General features: G+C 35.8%; 1 protein-coding gene across 1 annotated transcript in view; it reads left to right on the forward strand.

Annotated features, from left to right (window-relative positions):
- The window catches only part of astn2 (astrotactin 2), a 432,572-nt gene that overhangs the window by 219,636 nt on the left and 198,404 nt on the right, over positions 1-14,532 (forward strand). Inside the window, exons 6-7 of the mRNA XM_039661894.2 lie at positions 1,772-1,915; positions 5,147-5,314. Coding sequence (XP_039517828.2) covers positions 1,772-1,915; positions 5,147-5,314 — 312 coding nt within the window. The remainder of the gene's footprint in view (positions 1-1,771; positions 1,916-5,146; positions 5,315-14,532) is intronic.

Raw genomic sequence — 14,532 nt, forward strand, 5'->3', positions numbered from 1 at the left:
TTTTCTTTTTTCTTCTCACATCCTAAAGTTACAAGGAACATGGAAGTACGCAAATACCCGAGTTTAAATGGTTCATGCATGTTTATGATGTCAGTTTGCATGTTGATGCTGAGAAGGGACAAATAAAGACGACTACTACTACGAAGTTGCACAAAAGTGGCAGTAAAAGCATTTGTTGCAATGTTATAAATAAATAAAATCAAATATCGTTTGTATTAATCCAAAAACTCCTTTAATAAAATGATAGTCATCATATTAGAGTGATTTATGAAGGATAATGTGACACTGAAGACTGGAGTAATGATACCGGAAAGTCAGCTTTGATCACTATACATTCACATAGAAAACATAATATTTCACAACATTACAGTTTTTTTTTTTCTGTATGTTTGATCAAATAAATGCAGCCTTGCTGAGCATAAAAATAATGTTGCTGATCCCAAAACTTGTAAAAAAAAAAAAAAAATTGAAAAAATTGAACAGTTGTGCATTAAAGAAAGAGCGAACGGTTATCTGATGGTGGGGGAAGGTGGGGTTTAGCGAGGGGTGCGTTTAAAGACGGATCTGTATAATTGTAAAGTAGATGTAGGCTGAGTGGAATCCATAAGCGGGTCTTTATTAAAGGTGCATTGCGCAAGTCTCTGAGTTTTTGCAGAACTACGCCCCCTCTGGCGACAAGCGAAACTGCAACTAGAGGTGTGCACGCTCATGGATCACACACGCATGCTTTAACGAGCTGTTCATAACCAAAGGAGCATCAGTCGCACACATCTTTTGTTACAGTCATAATGTCTTCAGAGGTAATAAAGTTATAAATCCGCAAGTCATTTTAAATATATGAAAGGAAAGGCATTTGAGTAAATTACACACTTATGTGTGTGTGAGGGGAAAACTTTGTTTTTTTTGTTTCCATCGATCTCCATGTTGAACTGTGTACTGTATCCACTTATGATTGTATTATTGGAAACACGTTCATGAATATAAGTTATTACTTTGTATAGGACGAGTTTGAGCCCTAGAGCCGACCGGAGATCTCTCCGTTTGTTGAAAGCTTCCCGATGTCGACTTTCGTCTTATTCCGAACGCCTGGCGCTAGACAAAAGTTTTATTTTCTTTGTCTTACGTGGAGTTTGCGTCGGGGTTTGAAGCGAACTACAAGACGGTTTCTTTGAATCCATCTTCTACTTTTGTGGAAAGTTGACTAAAGTTGTGTCGCTCGAGTTGTCTTCGCCGATACGGAGAATGGCGGCGAATACACAAACCTGCCAGACATAGCAGTCTCAAATCCGTCCCGAATCCCTCTTATTTATTTTACTGTACAGGATTATAGAGGCGATCGCAGTGATCAGAGAATCAGGCGATTGTTTAAGCACGTATGGGTTAGAAAAACGGCTATTTTTAACATGAAATGTTGCGCAATGCACCTTTAAAGGATTTAAAACCCAAACAATAGTCACAACTCGTAGTCAGGTCACAGGCTTTGGTCAAAGCACAGGTACAACAATCCAAAAGTTGACAAATCCAAAAAAAAAAAACAAAAAAAAAAACATGAGTCGAAAAGCAAAACAATGATCATAACAGAACTAATCAAAAGAGAATGGTAGAACGCTTAGTAAGGCAGAGAACTGGCAATACTTCGCAATACAGAGTGACAGGAAATGATGAAGCAGGAACAGGAAGTGACAGAGTTCAATATTCAGGTGATGGCTCCCTCTGGTGGACTGGTGCCTGAAACGTTACAATAATCATGTTCTTCTGTCTGTTCCCACAGGCTGTCCACAGAGTCCCATGAGCAAAGCCACGCTAACACTGATCACCGTCTGCACGTGTGTGGTGGCCGTGGTGTACGGCACACAGTCCTGTCCGCTCACCGTCAAGGTCACGCTCCACGTTCCCGAACACTTCATCGCTGACGGTGAGCATCTACTGACAGTCTCAGCGTGCATCTCACAAAACCTTTCAGCAATGTCATGAACTTTTACTTTCAGACCATTAGGACTCACTTCAACAAGCAAAAACTAAACCAAGTCTTGGAATAAACCGCTCGATTCGTATGGGTTTATTATAAGATCTCTTTGTGAATGTTCTGAAGGTCATTGGAAGGTCAGAAATGCCTCGGATTCCATTAAAAGAGCTTCATTTCTGTTTCTGAAGATGAATGAAAGTCTAATGGAGAGTGAGTAATTGAAAGCATTTTCAGTTAAACTTTTATAAGAAAACAAAGATATCTGCTTGATGGCGTCTCCGAGATTGTGCCGAGTGTTTGAGAGCGAGCAGAGGTCAGAAGATATCCAGCTGCTGAAGAGCATCTTCTGTCCTCCAGAAACCTCCGTGTGATGCTGACGCTGCGGTCCGGAGATCCTGGACCATCTGTCAGAGATGCTTTAACCCTCAGAGAACAAATGTCCGAAACATACACACATATAGCACAGCACCAGGGCCGGAGTGGGACTCATTTTCAGCCCTGGAGTTTCATGCCTTGAAAAACTGCCATATAGATATTTGTAATTTTCAGAATCTAAATCTATATATTTGACAACACTAGATTGCACTTAGTTTATTATTTCAGATGCCTTTTTAAAAGACTACATTTGAAAAAAAAATGTATATTAGGCCTATATAAAATTCAGCCCGCCATAGAGGCTAGTAGGAGTGACTTCGTTACACACTGCTGAAATACACACACATATGGCTGATTTCAAGCCCTGGAAATGATCAATTTGCAATTCACATATATTTTGAATCTGTCTTGAATATTGCGAGTGATGTTAAGAGAATGAGAATAGTGTATTGAGATGCCACCTGGGCACCACATTGCTACTCTGCGTGTGCCATATATCTAATTGTTTCTTTAACCTGCTTGCTGGAACCTCATTATGATTATGAGTAATGTGTTGAAAGACTGGAGTAGCGCACACACAGAGAAATATTAGAATATACTGTACAGTATACATTAGTGAAGACATAATCATACACTTCTATTGTTTTATACTGGTTTAAAGATAATGTTGTTCGGATCCCAAACCGCTAAACACACTCTTACAGAAATCTGCACATCACTGGATCCAAATACAAACATGATCTGGCTGATTTATTTTTAATTTGTAAATAAAGTGACACACCCACTGAAACCCCCACTAATTTGTCAAACTGATTTCAGACATAGTTCACTGCTCTTAGCAGGAATCATTCCTGTTTATGAGGATTATAAACTGTAAATGTAAAAAAGGACAATCAAGCAAAAAATGCTTGGCATATTTTGAGTGCATCCATTTGAAATATATCCATGGTATTCTTAAAAAAAAAAAAAAAAAAAAAACTGGCTCTGTATATATGGCAGTAGCACTGCTTGGCTGTTAATAATGTTCTTTATTAGGCTTGTGCGATATTGCATTTTGCTGCCCTTTGGTGGTTTATGATGCCTGATGTGCCACAAATAATTCAAAACAAATATCAAAGTGTACTGACTAATAAAACAAAATAAATATTCAACATAAAGGATCACACACACACACACAGCTTTAATTAATAGAAGCCGGCTTTGTATTCGGTGCTAATTTGATCTTATTTTTTGATGTTTTTTTTTGAAGTAGCAAATGAGAATCACTAAAATTATTGAATGAGACAAAGGTTTTGTAAATGATTTACAGTTTTGTTCAAGGTAATTAAAGCTACAGTTTTTTCAATAACGGAAATATAATATTTGGGGTAAACGGCGCCCCTAGTGTTGGGACGAACGGCACAATAATTAACAAAAATAATAAACAGCCGGCTGGCTTTTCCATTTGTTGAGGAAGATTCAGATGGGAAATATCATATATTGAGTATCTTAGAGATAATCACCATATTTATAATGAAACCCTCATTTGAAAAAGTATGATATTAATCTTTTAATATAACACAAATATAAATATATTAAATAAATGTATGGGATGTCCTTCAATGCTCTTTACTTTTCAAAAATAATTTTGTTTCTGTATTTTTAAAATGTATTTGAATGTTATTGAACAAAAATGAGTTGTTTTATTGGATATTTGTTGAATGTTCTCGCTGTGTGTGGTGAAGTTCAGGCTCAAACGCTGAGTTAAACCCCTGTGTCTCTGTGCAGGCGTCCACACGTCCCGTTCAGCCTCTGGTCTCGGGTTTAAGACGACAAAGAGGATTATGAAGCAGCAAAGCAATTTCATTTAAGTCCCCCTTATCTTTGGGAAGTGCTGAATTCACACATTAGCAGAACAGGACAGGTGTAGAGAGATGATGGACACGGAGAGAAGGGAGAGATCTGAGCTTTGACAGTGATGTTATTGACCGTTCTTGTTCAGTGTTTGTGTGATGGAGGACTCATAAACACCAGTCTTAGTCACTGCAGATGTTTCAAGAGATTCTGACCTGGTTTTAATGTGAATTTAGTGTTGGACAGTCACTAAAATAAACGAACGAAATAGTCACACTTAATAAAATCAGGGTGTTTATCCTCAAGTTTGAGCTCTCATTATGCCATTCTAAATGAGCCATAAAAGCCTGACGCTTCAAATATGAAAGACAACAACAACAGAAAAAAAAAACATGCAAATATGTACTTTTTTCTTGTATAGAAATGAGCAGTTTGTTCATTATGCCTGACAACCCAACGAATTCTCTAGGGCGTCATATAGTGCCGCTTTTGCCAATGCATATCCATCCAACGCACATGGCACCCTTTATATTTCAATATAACACGCTTCGGTTATGGGTAGGTTTAGGTCTGGGGTAGTGTTAGGGTTAGACCACTAGGAGGCGCCTTCTGCCCCATATATATCTACGTCTCATATTGACGCTAAAGGGTGCCATGTGTGTCGTATGTCTACGGATTGGCAAAAGCGTCAGTATGTGACGCCTTGGGATGAGAACGGGCTGTACAACTACACTGTGTTAGAATTTTTATTAAAAAAACATGATTTATCATTTATTTATCACTTTTAAGTCAAAGTGTTATTTGCACTTTCTTTATAATTGTTTGTGATGTATAAATAGTTTAAATGTAAATCTTACACCATTTCTTTTTTCTTTTTTTTGGACGTGTTAGGAATGCCGCTCTTGATGTTCATGTAAAAAGGATCTTAAGATAAATTTGCCGCTTTTTCCTCTTTTTTTTTTTTTGCTACAGGAAGCAGTTTTGTGGTTAGCATGGGAAGTTATCTGGATGTCTCCAACTGGTTAAATCCAGCCAAACTGACCCTGTACTACCAGACCAACACCTCTACCCAGTGGGTGAGAGACTACTGCGGTCAGAGGACAACGGACCCCTGTGAACAGCTGTGTGACCAGGACACTGGTGAGTCAACACACACACACGCACGCACCCAATCAAACTGTATATTCTCTCCCCTTACACTAACATAACCCCCTTCCCATCACACACACACACTTTCTGCATTTTTTTACATTTTCAAAAAGCATCACTTGTTTTTTTTTTTCATTGGGGACCTCACATTCCCCACATATTTCGGATATTGCCATCTTTGTAGTACTATCCTGCGGAAGACAGGGGGGGAACAGCTAAACCACTGTATAAAGTGCTAACCTGTTAGCCTGGGTTTCCCCATGCTGTCTTTGTATGCCGATTTTTTATTCACGCTGCTTGGCAGTTTGGGTGCAATGGACGAGATTTTGGCCTCAGCGAGGGAACCAATCACAGAACGGGGAGGGAACTGGAAGACGATGATGACGTCTATGCGAAACACCGAAGCAGTTTGTTTATACTAGTGCTGTCAAACGATTAAAATATTTAATCACGATTAATCGCAGTAATGTCAACTCGCGATTAATCACACATTTTTTATCTGTTCAAATTAAATGTCTCGATTTATTTCAGTCCCATTATTTTTTCTCATTTTAATGCTCTTATCAACATGGAAAAGTGGATAGGTTTGCTTTGTGCAAATATTTTTATCGAAAACAACTTTACTGTGTTCAATTTCACACTAACATTCTCACGGAGCAAATCATCTCTTACACAATATAACACTGTCCATCAATAAAAGAGTGAAAGAAACACTGATGAGGTCCTGATATTGATGGAGAATTCCCATCATCTGTATGTGTGGCCATCATCAAGTGGACGTGCTGTGATGATGATAGCTCAGTTCACAACGGCAAAACACACAGATCACGTTGGTCTTGTCCATTGAACCATTTAACAACTTTTTAAAAGTAAACTTTCCATTCAGAATCTCATTGGCATCCATTTCGGCTTCTCGTGCTCGTCATCCACTCAAAACGTAACGTTAACCAACTATTTGACCGGCTCGCAAGCCCAAACGAGTGTGTGCGGCGTTCCTGTTGTTTTGTAGCTAGATCCGCTTGCGCTTTGGTCGACGAAGCAACAAAACGTCCTCGCACGGCACAAGCCATTGAAATGAATGGGTTTCAGAGCGCAGCGCCGCGTCCTTTTGCAAAAAAAATACAAAGTTTGCTAGGCTAAAAACACTGTTAATAGCGCGATAAAACAATTGCCGCCGTTAAAATGGGTTTGCGTTAACGCCGTTAATAACGCGTTTAACTGATTTATACGTATGGATAAAACATGGCAGCAGACGCGAAGTTACCTTTCGACGCAGCCTTAGATAAATTACGCCATCGTGTACCTCGTCCAATTTCTCTCGCTCTACATACGTCATCCGGTATAATTGAAACGATTGGCTATGAGCTACGTAAAGGCGTATTTGATAGACATTCGTTGCACCCAATAAATGGCTCTGGGCATTCGTAAACCACGCCTCAAACACCAGAAAATGAACATGTGGTTCCCAGACCACGTGTCTATGTCAATAACACGCGGTCAGACGTCAGCGTTGGGTATCGTTTGAATTTGAACGATTCTGATTCCGATTCCTTGTTTCGATTCCGGTTCCCAAAGATTCTCGATTCCGATTCTTTTAAGAGGCAGGGTCAAAAAAGTTTAGCTAACCTTGCTAACCAACGGTTTTTCTGAAGGAAATACTCCTTCTGTCACAAATTTTGCATTTTGCCAAGATTTCGTTATTTTTAGAAAAGTGAAACCACACTTTGGACCGCCGACGTAAGGTACTCATGTTCGACTCGCGCGGTTATGCCACCACTTCCGTTTAGACGCTTCTTCATTGGTGTTGTTCAGCGGTTTCTTCTTCCGGTCGGCGGACTGTGAATGTCGAAACTAGGAATCGAAATTTTAACTTTTGAACGATTCCGGGAAAAACGAAAAGTTAGTCCCGGTTCCAATCAATACTCGATTCTCGATACCCAACCCTAATTGTTACGTTAAAAAAAAAACAGATTCCTCCTGATCTTACCCTTAAATTTATATTTGTTGGTCTAACTTAATATATTTAGGTTGATTATGTAATGTAAAATAACATTTCTGTTTGAATAAAAGCTATTAATTTAGATTTAATTTCGCCTGGTCGTAGCTGGTTACGCAGACTGGTTTTAGACACTCCTTTAGATGGTCAGGCTGGGAGACCAGATGAACAACCAACTGGAACCATCTTTGACCAGTTTGACTGAATTATCCAAATCACACCAGTTAAGACCAGAAGACCAGCTTAGTTGTTTGTTTGTTTGTTTTTCAGCAGGAAAGGGTTAACCCTGCTTGCAATCAAAAGCTACAAGTTGTGAAGTGTTGGCTGTTATAGAAGGTCTTCTCTAGTTTCTTATATGTTTTTTTTTTCACAATGTTGAAAAATGATTTAGCCATTTATATTGCACAGAAAGCTAGAAATTATATATTGTTTGCTTAAAATAAGCAATAAATTAATGAAAATCTGCCAGTGTTGGAGATGTGATCCAAAGTTACCATGCATAATTTAACAGAATACATTATTAATATTAATTAAAAAAAAAAAAATGTAAAGCATGTTCTCTGCACTGAAAAACAAATTAGTTGTAGAATTTACTTTGAAATGATTTCACAGATAATCACAAAGAAACAAATGTTCACATTAAATTAGAAAGATGATTAAAGTATGTATTACAAGAAATTACTATTTTATATATAACATATTAAATATGTTTTTATAGTTTGAAGTGCAATAACCAGTAAAATAAATACATAATTCATTTATGAAGTACTTATCATACATGCATTAAAAAAGCTGGCATCTGACACGCACACACATTTATTTGCTCGTGACCTTCTGTGGTAATCTGTCGCTCAAGGTCTCAGTCAAGTTGAGTGGGTTTGCAGTTTGATAAGCGTGCCGATGCGGGGGATCGTGGGAATAACACAAGCCCGCTGTGACATCTCAGGCCCAGGGCTTACGAGCCTCACACTTGACATTTACAGTTATTGTCTAGAAATCTGTCTTTGTAGCTTTTGCAATATGGTCAAGAGCTGGAACACATGATGCTCTTTAGACAGCAATTTGATGGTGTCACAATGATTGACGAACACACAACATATTCCAGAACAGCCTGCACTGTTAGACTTTACCAGGTTGTTTACAGTAAAATACTGGCAACACTGTTGCCAGTAATTTACTGTAAAAATGCACTAAAACTAATAAGTTGTATTTTTTAGTTAACTTGAGTTTTAGTGCATTTTTACAGTAAATTACTGGCAACAGTGTTGTAAAAATGCACTAAAACTAATAAGTTGTATTTTTTATTTAACTTGAGTTTTAGTGCATTTTTGGCAACAGTGTTGTAAAAATGCATTAAAACTAATAAGTTGTATTTTGTAGTTAACTTGAGTTTTAGTGCATTTTTACAGTAAATTACTGGCAACAGTGTTGTAAAAATGCACTAAAACTAATAAGTTGTATTTTTTAGTTAACTTGAGTTTTAGTGCATTTTTACAGTAAATTACTGGCAACAGTGTTGTAAAAATGCACTAAAACTAATAAGTTGTATTTTTTAGTTAACTTGAGTTTTAGTGCATTTTTACAGTACATTACTGGCAACAGTGTTGTAAAAATGCACTAAAACTAATAAGTTGTATTTTTTAGTTAACTTGAGTTTTAGTGCATTTTTACAGTAAATTACTGGCAACAGTGTTGTAAAAATGCACTAAAACTAATAAGTTGTATTTTTTAGTTAACTTGAGTTTTAGTGCATTTTTGGCAACAGTGTTGTAAAAATGCATTAAAACTAATAAGTTGTATTTTTTAGTTAACTTGAGTTTTTTAGTGCATTTTTACAGTAAATTACTGGCAACAGTGTTGTAAAAATGCACTAAAACTAATAAGTTGCTCAAGGTCTCAGTCAAGTTGAGTGGGTTTGCAGTTTGATAAGCGTGCCGATGCGGGGGATCGTGGGAATAACACAAGCCCGCTGTGACATCTCAGGCCCAGGGCTTACGAGCCTCACACTTGACATTTACAGTTATTGTCTAGAAATCTGTCTTTGTAGCTTTTGCAATATGGTCAAGAGCTGGAACACATGATGCTCTTTAGACAGCAATTTGATGGTGTCACAATGATTGACGAACACACAACATATTCCAGAACAGCCTGCACTGTTAGACTTTACCAGGTTGTTTACAGTAAAATACTGGCAACACTGTTGCCAGTAATTTACTGTAAAAATGCACTAAAACTAATAAGTTGTATTTTTTAGTTAACTTGAGTTTTAGTGCATTTTTACAGTAAATTACTGGCAACAGTGTTGTAAAAATGCACTAAAACTAATAAGTTGTATTTTTTATTTAACTTGAGTTTTAGTGCATTTTTGGCAACAGTGTTGTAAAAATGCATTAAAACTAATAAGTTGTATTTTTTAGTTAACTTGAGTTTTAGTGCATTTTTACAGTAAATTACTGGCAACAGTGTTGTAAAAATGCACTAAAACTAATAAGTTGTATTTTTTAGTTAACTTGAGTTTTAGTGCATTTTTACAGTAAATTACTGGCAACAGTGTTGTAAAAATGCACTAAAACTAATAAGTTGTATTTTTTAGTTAACTTGAGTTTTAGTGCATTTTTACAGTACATTACTGGCAACAGTGTTGTAAAAATGCACTAAAACTAATAAGTTGTATTTTTTAGTTAACTTGAGTTTTAGTGCATTTTTACAGTAAATTACTGGCAACAGTGTTGTAAAAATGCACTAAAACTAATAAGTTGTATTTTTTAGTTAACTTGAGTTTTAGTGCATTTTTGGCAACAGTGTTGTAAAAATGCATTAAAACTAATAAGTTGTATTTTTTAGTTAACTTGAGTTTTTTAGTGCATTTTTACAGTAAATTACTGGCAACAGTGTTGTAAAAATGCACTAAAACTAATAAGTTGCTCAAGGTCTCAGTCAAGTTGAGTGGGTTTGCAGTTTGATAAGCGTGCCGATGCGGGGGATCGTGGGAATAACACAAGCCCGCTGTGACATCTCAGGCCCAGGGCTTACGAGCCTCACACTTGACATTTACAGTTATTGTCTAGAAATCTGTCTTTGTAGCTTTTGCAATATGGTCAAGAGCTGGAACACATGATGCTCTTTAGACAGCAATTTGATGGTGTCACAATGATTGACGAACACACAACATATTCCAGAACAGCCTGCACTGTTAGACTTTACCAGGTTGTTTACAGTAAAATACTGGCAACACTGTTGCCAGTAATTTACTGTAAAAATGCACTAAAACTAATAAGTTGTATTTTTTAGTTAACTTGAGTTTTAGTGCATTTTTACAGTAAATTACTGGCAACAGTGTTGTAAAAATGCACTAAAACTAATAAGTTGTATTTTTTATTTAACTTGAGTTTTAGTGCATTTTTGGCAACAGTGTTGTAAAAATGCATTAAAACTAATAAGTTGTATTTTTTAGTTAACTTGAGTTTTAGTGCATTTTTACAGTAAATTACTGGCAACAGTGTTGTAAAAATGCACTAAAACTAATAAGTTGTATTTTTTAGTTAACTTGAGTTTTAGTGCATTTTTACAGTACATTACTGGCAACAGTGTTGTAAAAATGCACTAAAACTAATAAGTTGTATTTTTTAGTTAACTTGAGTTTTAGTGCATTTTTACAGTAAATTACTGGCAACAGTGTTGTAAAAATGCACTAAAACTAATAAGTTGTATTTTTTAGTTAACTTGAGTTTTAGTGCATTTTTGGCAACAGTGTTGTAAAAATGCATTAAAACTAATAAGTTGTATTTTTTAGTTAACTTGAGTTTTTTAGTGCATTTTTACAGTAAATTACTGGCAACAGTGTTGTAAAAATGCACTAAAACTAATAAGTTGTATTTTTTAGTTAACTTGAGTTTTAGTGCATTTTTGGCAACAGTGTTGTAAAAATGCATTAAAACTAATAAGTTGTATTTTTTAGTTAACTTGAGTTTTTTAGTGCATTTTTACAGTAAATTACTGGCAACAGTGTTGTAAAAATGCACTAAAACTAATAAGTTGCTCAAGGTCTCAGTCAAGTTGAGTGGGTTTGCAGTTTGATAAGCGTGCCGATGCGGGGGATCGTGGGAATAACACAAGCCCGCTGTGACATCTCAGGCCCAGGGCTTACGAGCCTCACACTTGACATTTACAGTTATTGTCTAGAAATCTGTCTTTGTAGCTTTTGCAATATGGTCAAGAGCTGGAACACATGATGCTCTTTAGACAGCAATTTGATGGTGTCACAATGATTGACGAACACACAACATATTCCAGAACAGCCTGCACTGTTAGACTTTACCAGGTTGTTTACAGTAAAATACTGGCAACACTGTTGCCAGTAATTTACTGTAAAAATGCACTAAAACTAATAAGTTGTATTTTTTAGTTAACTTGAGTTTTAGTGCATTTTTACAGTAAATTACTGGCAACAGTGTTGTAAAAATGCACTAAAACTAATAAGTTGTATTTTTTATTTAACTTGAGTTTTAGTGCATTTTTGGCAACAGTGTTGTAAAAATGCATTAAAACTAATAAGTTGTATTTTTTAGTTAACTTGAGTTTTAGTGCATTTTTACAGTAAATTACTGGCAACAGTGTTGTAAAAATGCACTAAAACTAATAAGTTGTATTTTTTAGTTAACTTGAGTTTTAGTGCATTTTTACAGTAAATTACTGGCAACAGTGTTGTAAAAATGCACTAAAACTAATAAGTTGTATTTTTTAGTTAACTTGAGTTTTAGTGCATTTTTACAGTACATTACTGGCAACAGTGTTGTAAAAATGCACTAAAACTAATAAGTTGTATTTTTTAGTTAACTTGAGTTTTAGTGCATTTTTACAGTAAATTACTGGCAACAGTGTTGTAAAAATGCACTAAAACTAATAAGTTGTATTTTTTAGTTAACTTGAGTTTTAGTGCATTTTTGGCAACAGTGTTGTAAAAATGCATTAAAACTAATAAGTTGTATTTTTTAGTTAACTTGAGTTTTTTAGTGCATTTTTACAGTAAATTACTGGCAACAGTGTTGTAAAAATGCACTAAAACTAATAAGTTGTATTTTTTAGTTAACTTGAGTTTTAGTGCATTTTTACAGTAAATTACTGGCAATAGTGTTGTAAAAATGCACTAAAACTAATAAGTTGTATTTTTTAGTTAACTTGAGTTTTAGTGCATTTTTGGCAACAGTGTTGTAAAAATGCATTAAAACTAATAAGTTGTATTTTTTGGTTAACTTGAGTTTTTTAGTGCATTTTTACAGTAAATTACTGGCAACAGTGTTGTAAAAATGCACTAAAACTAATACGTTGTATTTTTTAGTTAACTTGAGTTTTAGTGCATTTTTGGCAACAGTGTTGTAAAAATGCATTAAAACTAATAAGTTGTATGTTTTAGTTAACTTGAGTTTTTTAGTGCATTTTTACAGTAAATTACTGGCAACAGTGTTGTAAAAATGCACTAAAACTAATAAGTTGTATTTTTTAGTTAACTTGAGTTTTTAGTGCATTTTTACAGTAAATTACTGGCAACAGTGTTGTAAAAATGCACTAAAACTAATAAGTTGTATTTTTTTTTTTTAGTTAACTTGAGTTTTAGTGCATTTTTACAGTAAATGCAACAGTGTTGCCAGTATTTTACTGTAAAAAACCTGGTAAGGTCTAACAGTGTGTTATTCACATGCCAAGACGAGTCTCATGCTAAGATTGGTTATACATTTATAACATTATTATAACACAGTAAATTGTAAGTGCACAAGTTTATTTACTGTGAAAATGTGTCCCATTTGTTTATATACACTGAAATGCTGCAGAAGCTTGTGTAGTTCAATCCCTTTCGTTGTTTGGCCTCGGCCATTGTAAATGTGTTTGAATACAGTTCTAGTTCGTCATATAGGTCTGGCGCCTGCATTTATTTTTAGATCTCCCCATAAAATCTCCGATCTTTAAGCCAGTGTTCTGTGACCTGACATTTAGATGCATTATCTACCTCTCCTTACTCTCTTTTAACTGGGCTTACTCTAAAAGAAAAGGAGTGGTTCTGTATAGGAGTAAACCTGTATTGGATTATATCTCTTCTGCTTTTAGCACATACTGTAAAAGCCGCACGAAACCACTAATGCACTGTCACTGGTGATGCATGGACGCCTGAATCTACATTACAGACTAGATTCTTAAATTTGAAGGTGAATCTGGAAAACCAAAAGGAACAGCGAGTTTTAAAAGTGCTAAACAAGACATTTGAAGGACAGAAATGAAAACTAAATGAGTAAAATACAGTTAAACAATGTTATCTAAAAACACAGATAGCCACAAACACAAAACAGAAGTCGACAAAGACGCATCACTTTAAACTGAGGTCCATTTGAACAAGCGATGAGCTATACATGCATATAATCACTGATGCCATAAATAAGACACTAATGAGGCCCCGCCCTCATGCACACAAAAATAATTATAGAAATTTAGATATTAAATTTCGATATTAAATTTAAAGCTCCAATCTCCTCAGTCAGTGCTTCAGTGACTACTTCGCTCAGAGAACCTGTCAATCCACCGCATCGAATAACTAACTAAAAACTTATTTTAAAAACAAACGCCAGCGTGATAAAAACTACAGTAAATGACAGAATTTATCTTTGGAAAAAAGATATTTGAAGTGTAATTTAATTGTTTAGTTGGTCTCACGTGCCGTTTATGAGCTATACTAGGACTGGCCACCGGGGGGCGATCGAGACGCTTTTGCTTCACTTTTCAGGGCTTGTGCGGCACGCTTGCTCACCACCCACCGTTGGACTGATTTCACACACAAGCAAATACCATGGATAACAACCTCGTAGCTCACAGTAGGTCTGTCTTTAAATTAAGTTTATTAAGTCGATTATTTTCCCTGTGGAGAGTTTTTACTTCTGGAACCGGCTCTATAACAGACCAGCGTGTAAAGCTCTTGGCTGTATTTTAAAGAGTCAATATTTTGAACTTCAAAACTGTTTGCAAATCCAGAGTTTAGTTGAGCCTGATAAGTGTTCATTGTCACAATTATAAACCCAACAGTTTCCATCTTCCATCAGAGGCTTTAAAGAGCACAACACACATTTCTCCCTGCAGAATTCACCCAATCCGATGAAACTCCCGCAGTGTTTCCAATTATGTGCGCCATATGCACCCAAATGCTTTTATTACTTAGTATTATTATTAA

Source organism: Pimephales promelas, chromosome 4 (assembly GCF_988280905.1).
Source record: "Pimephales promelas chromosome 4, fPimPro1.hap1.1, whole genome shotgun sequence".
NCBI lineage: Eukaryota > Metazoa > Chordata > Actinopteri > Cypriniformes > Leuciscidae > Pimephales > Pimephales promelas.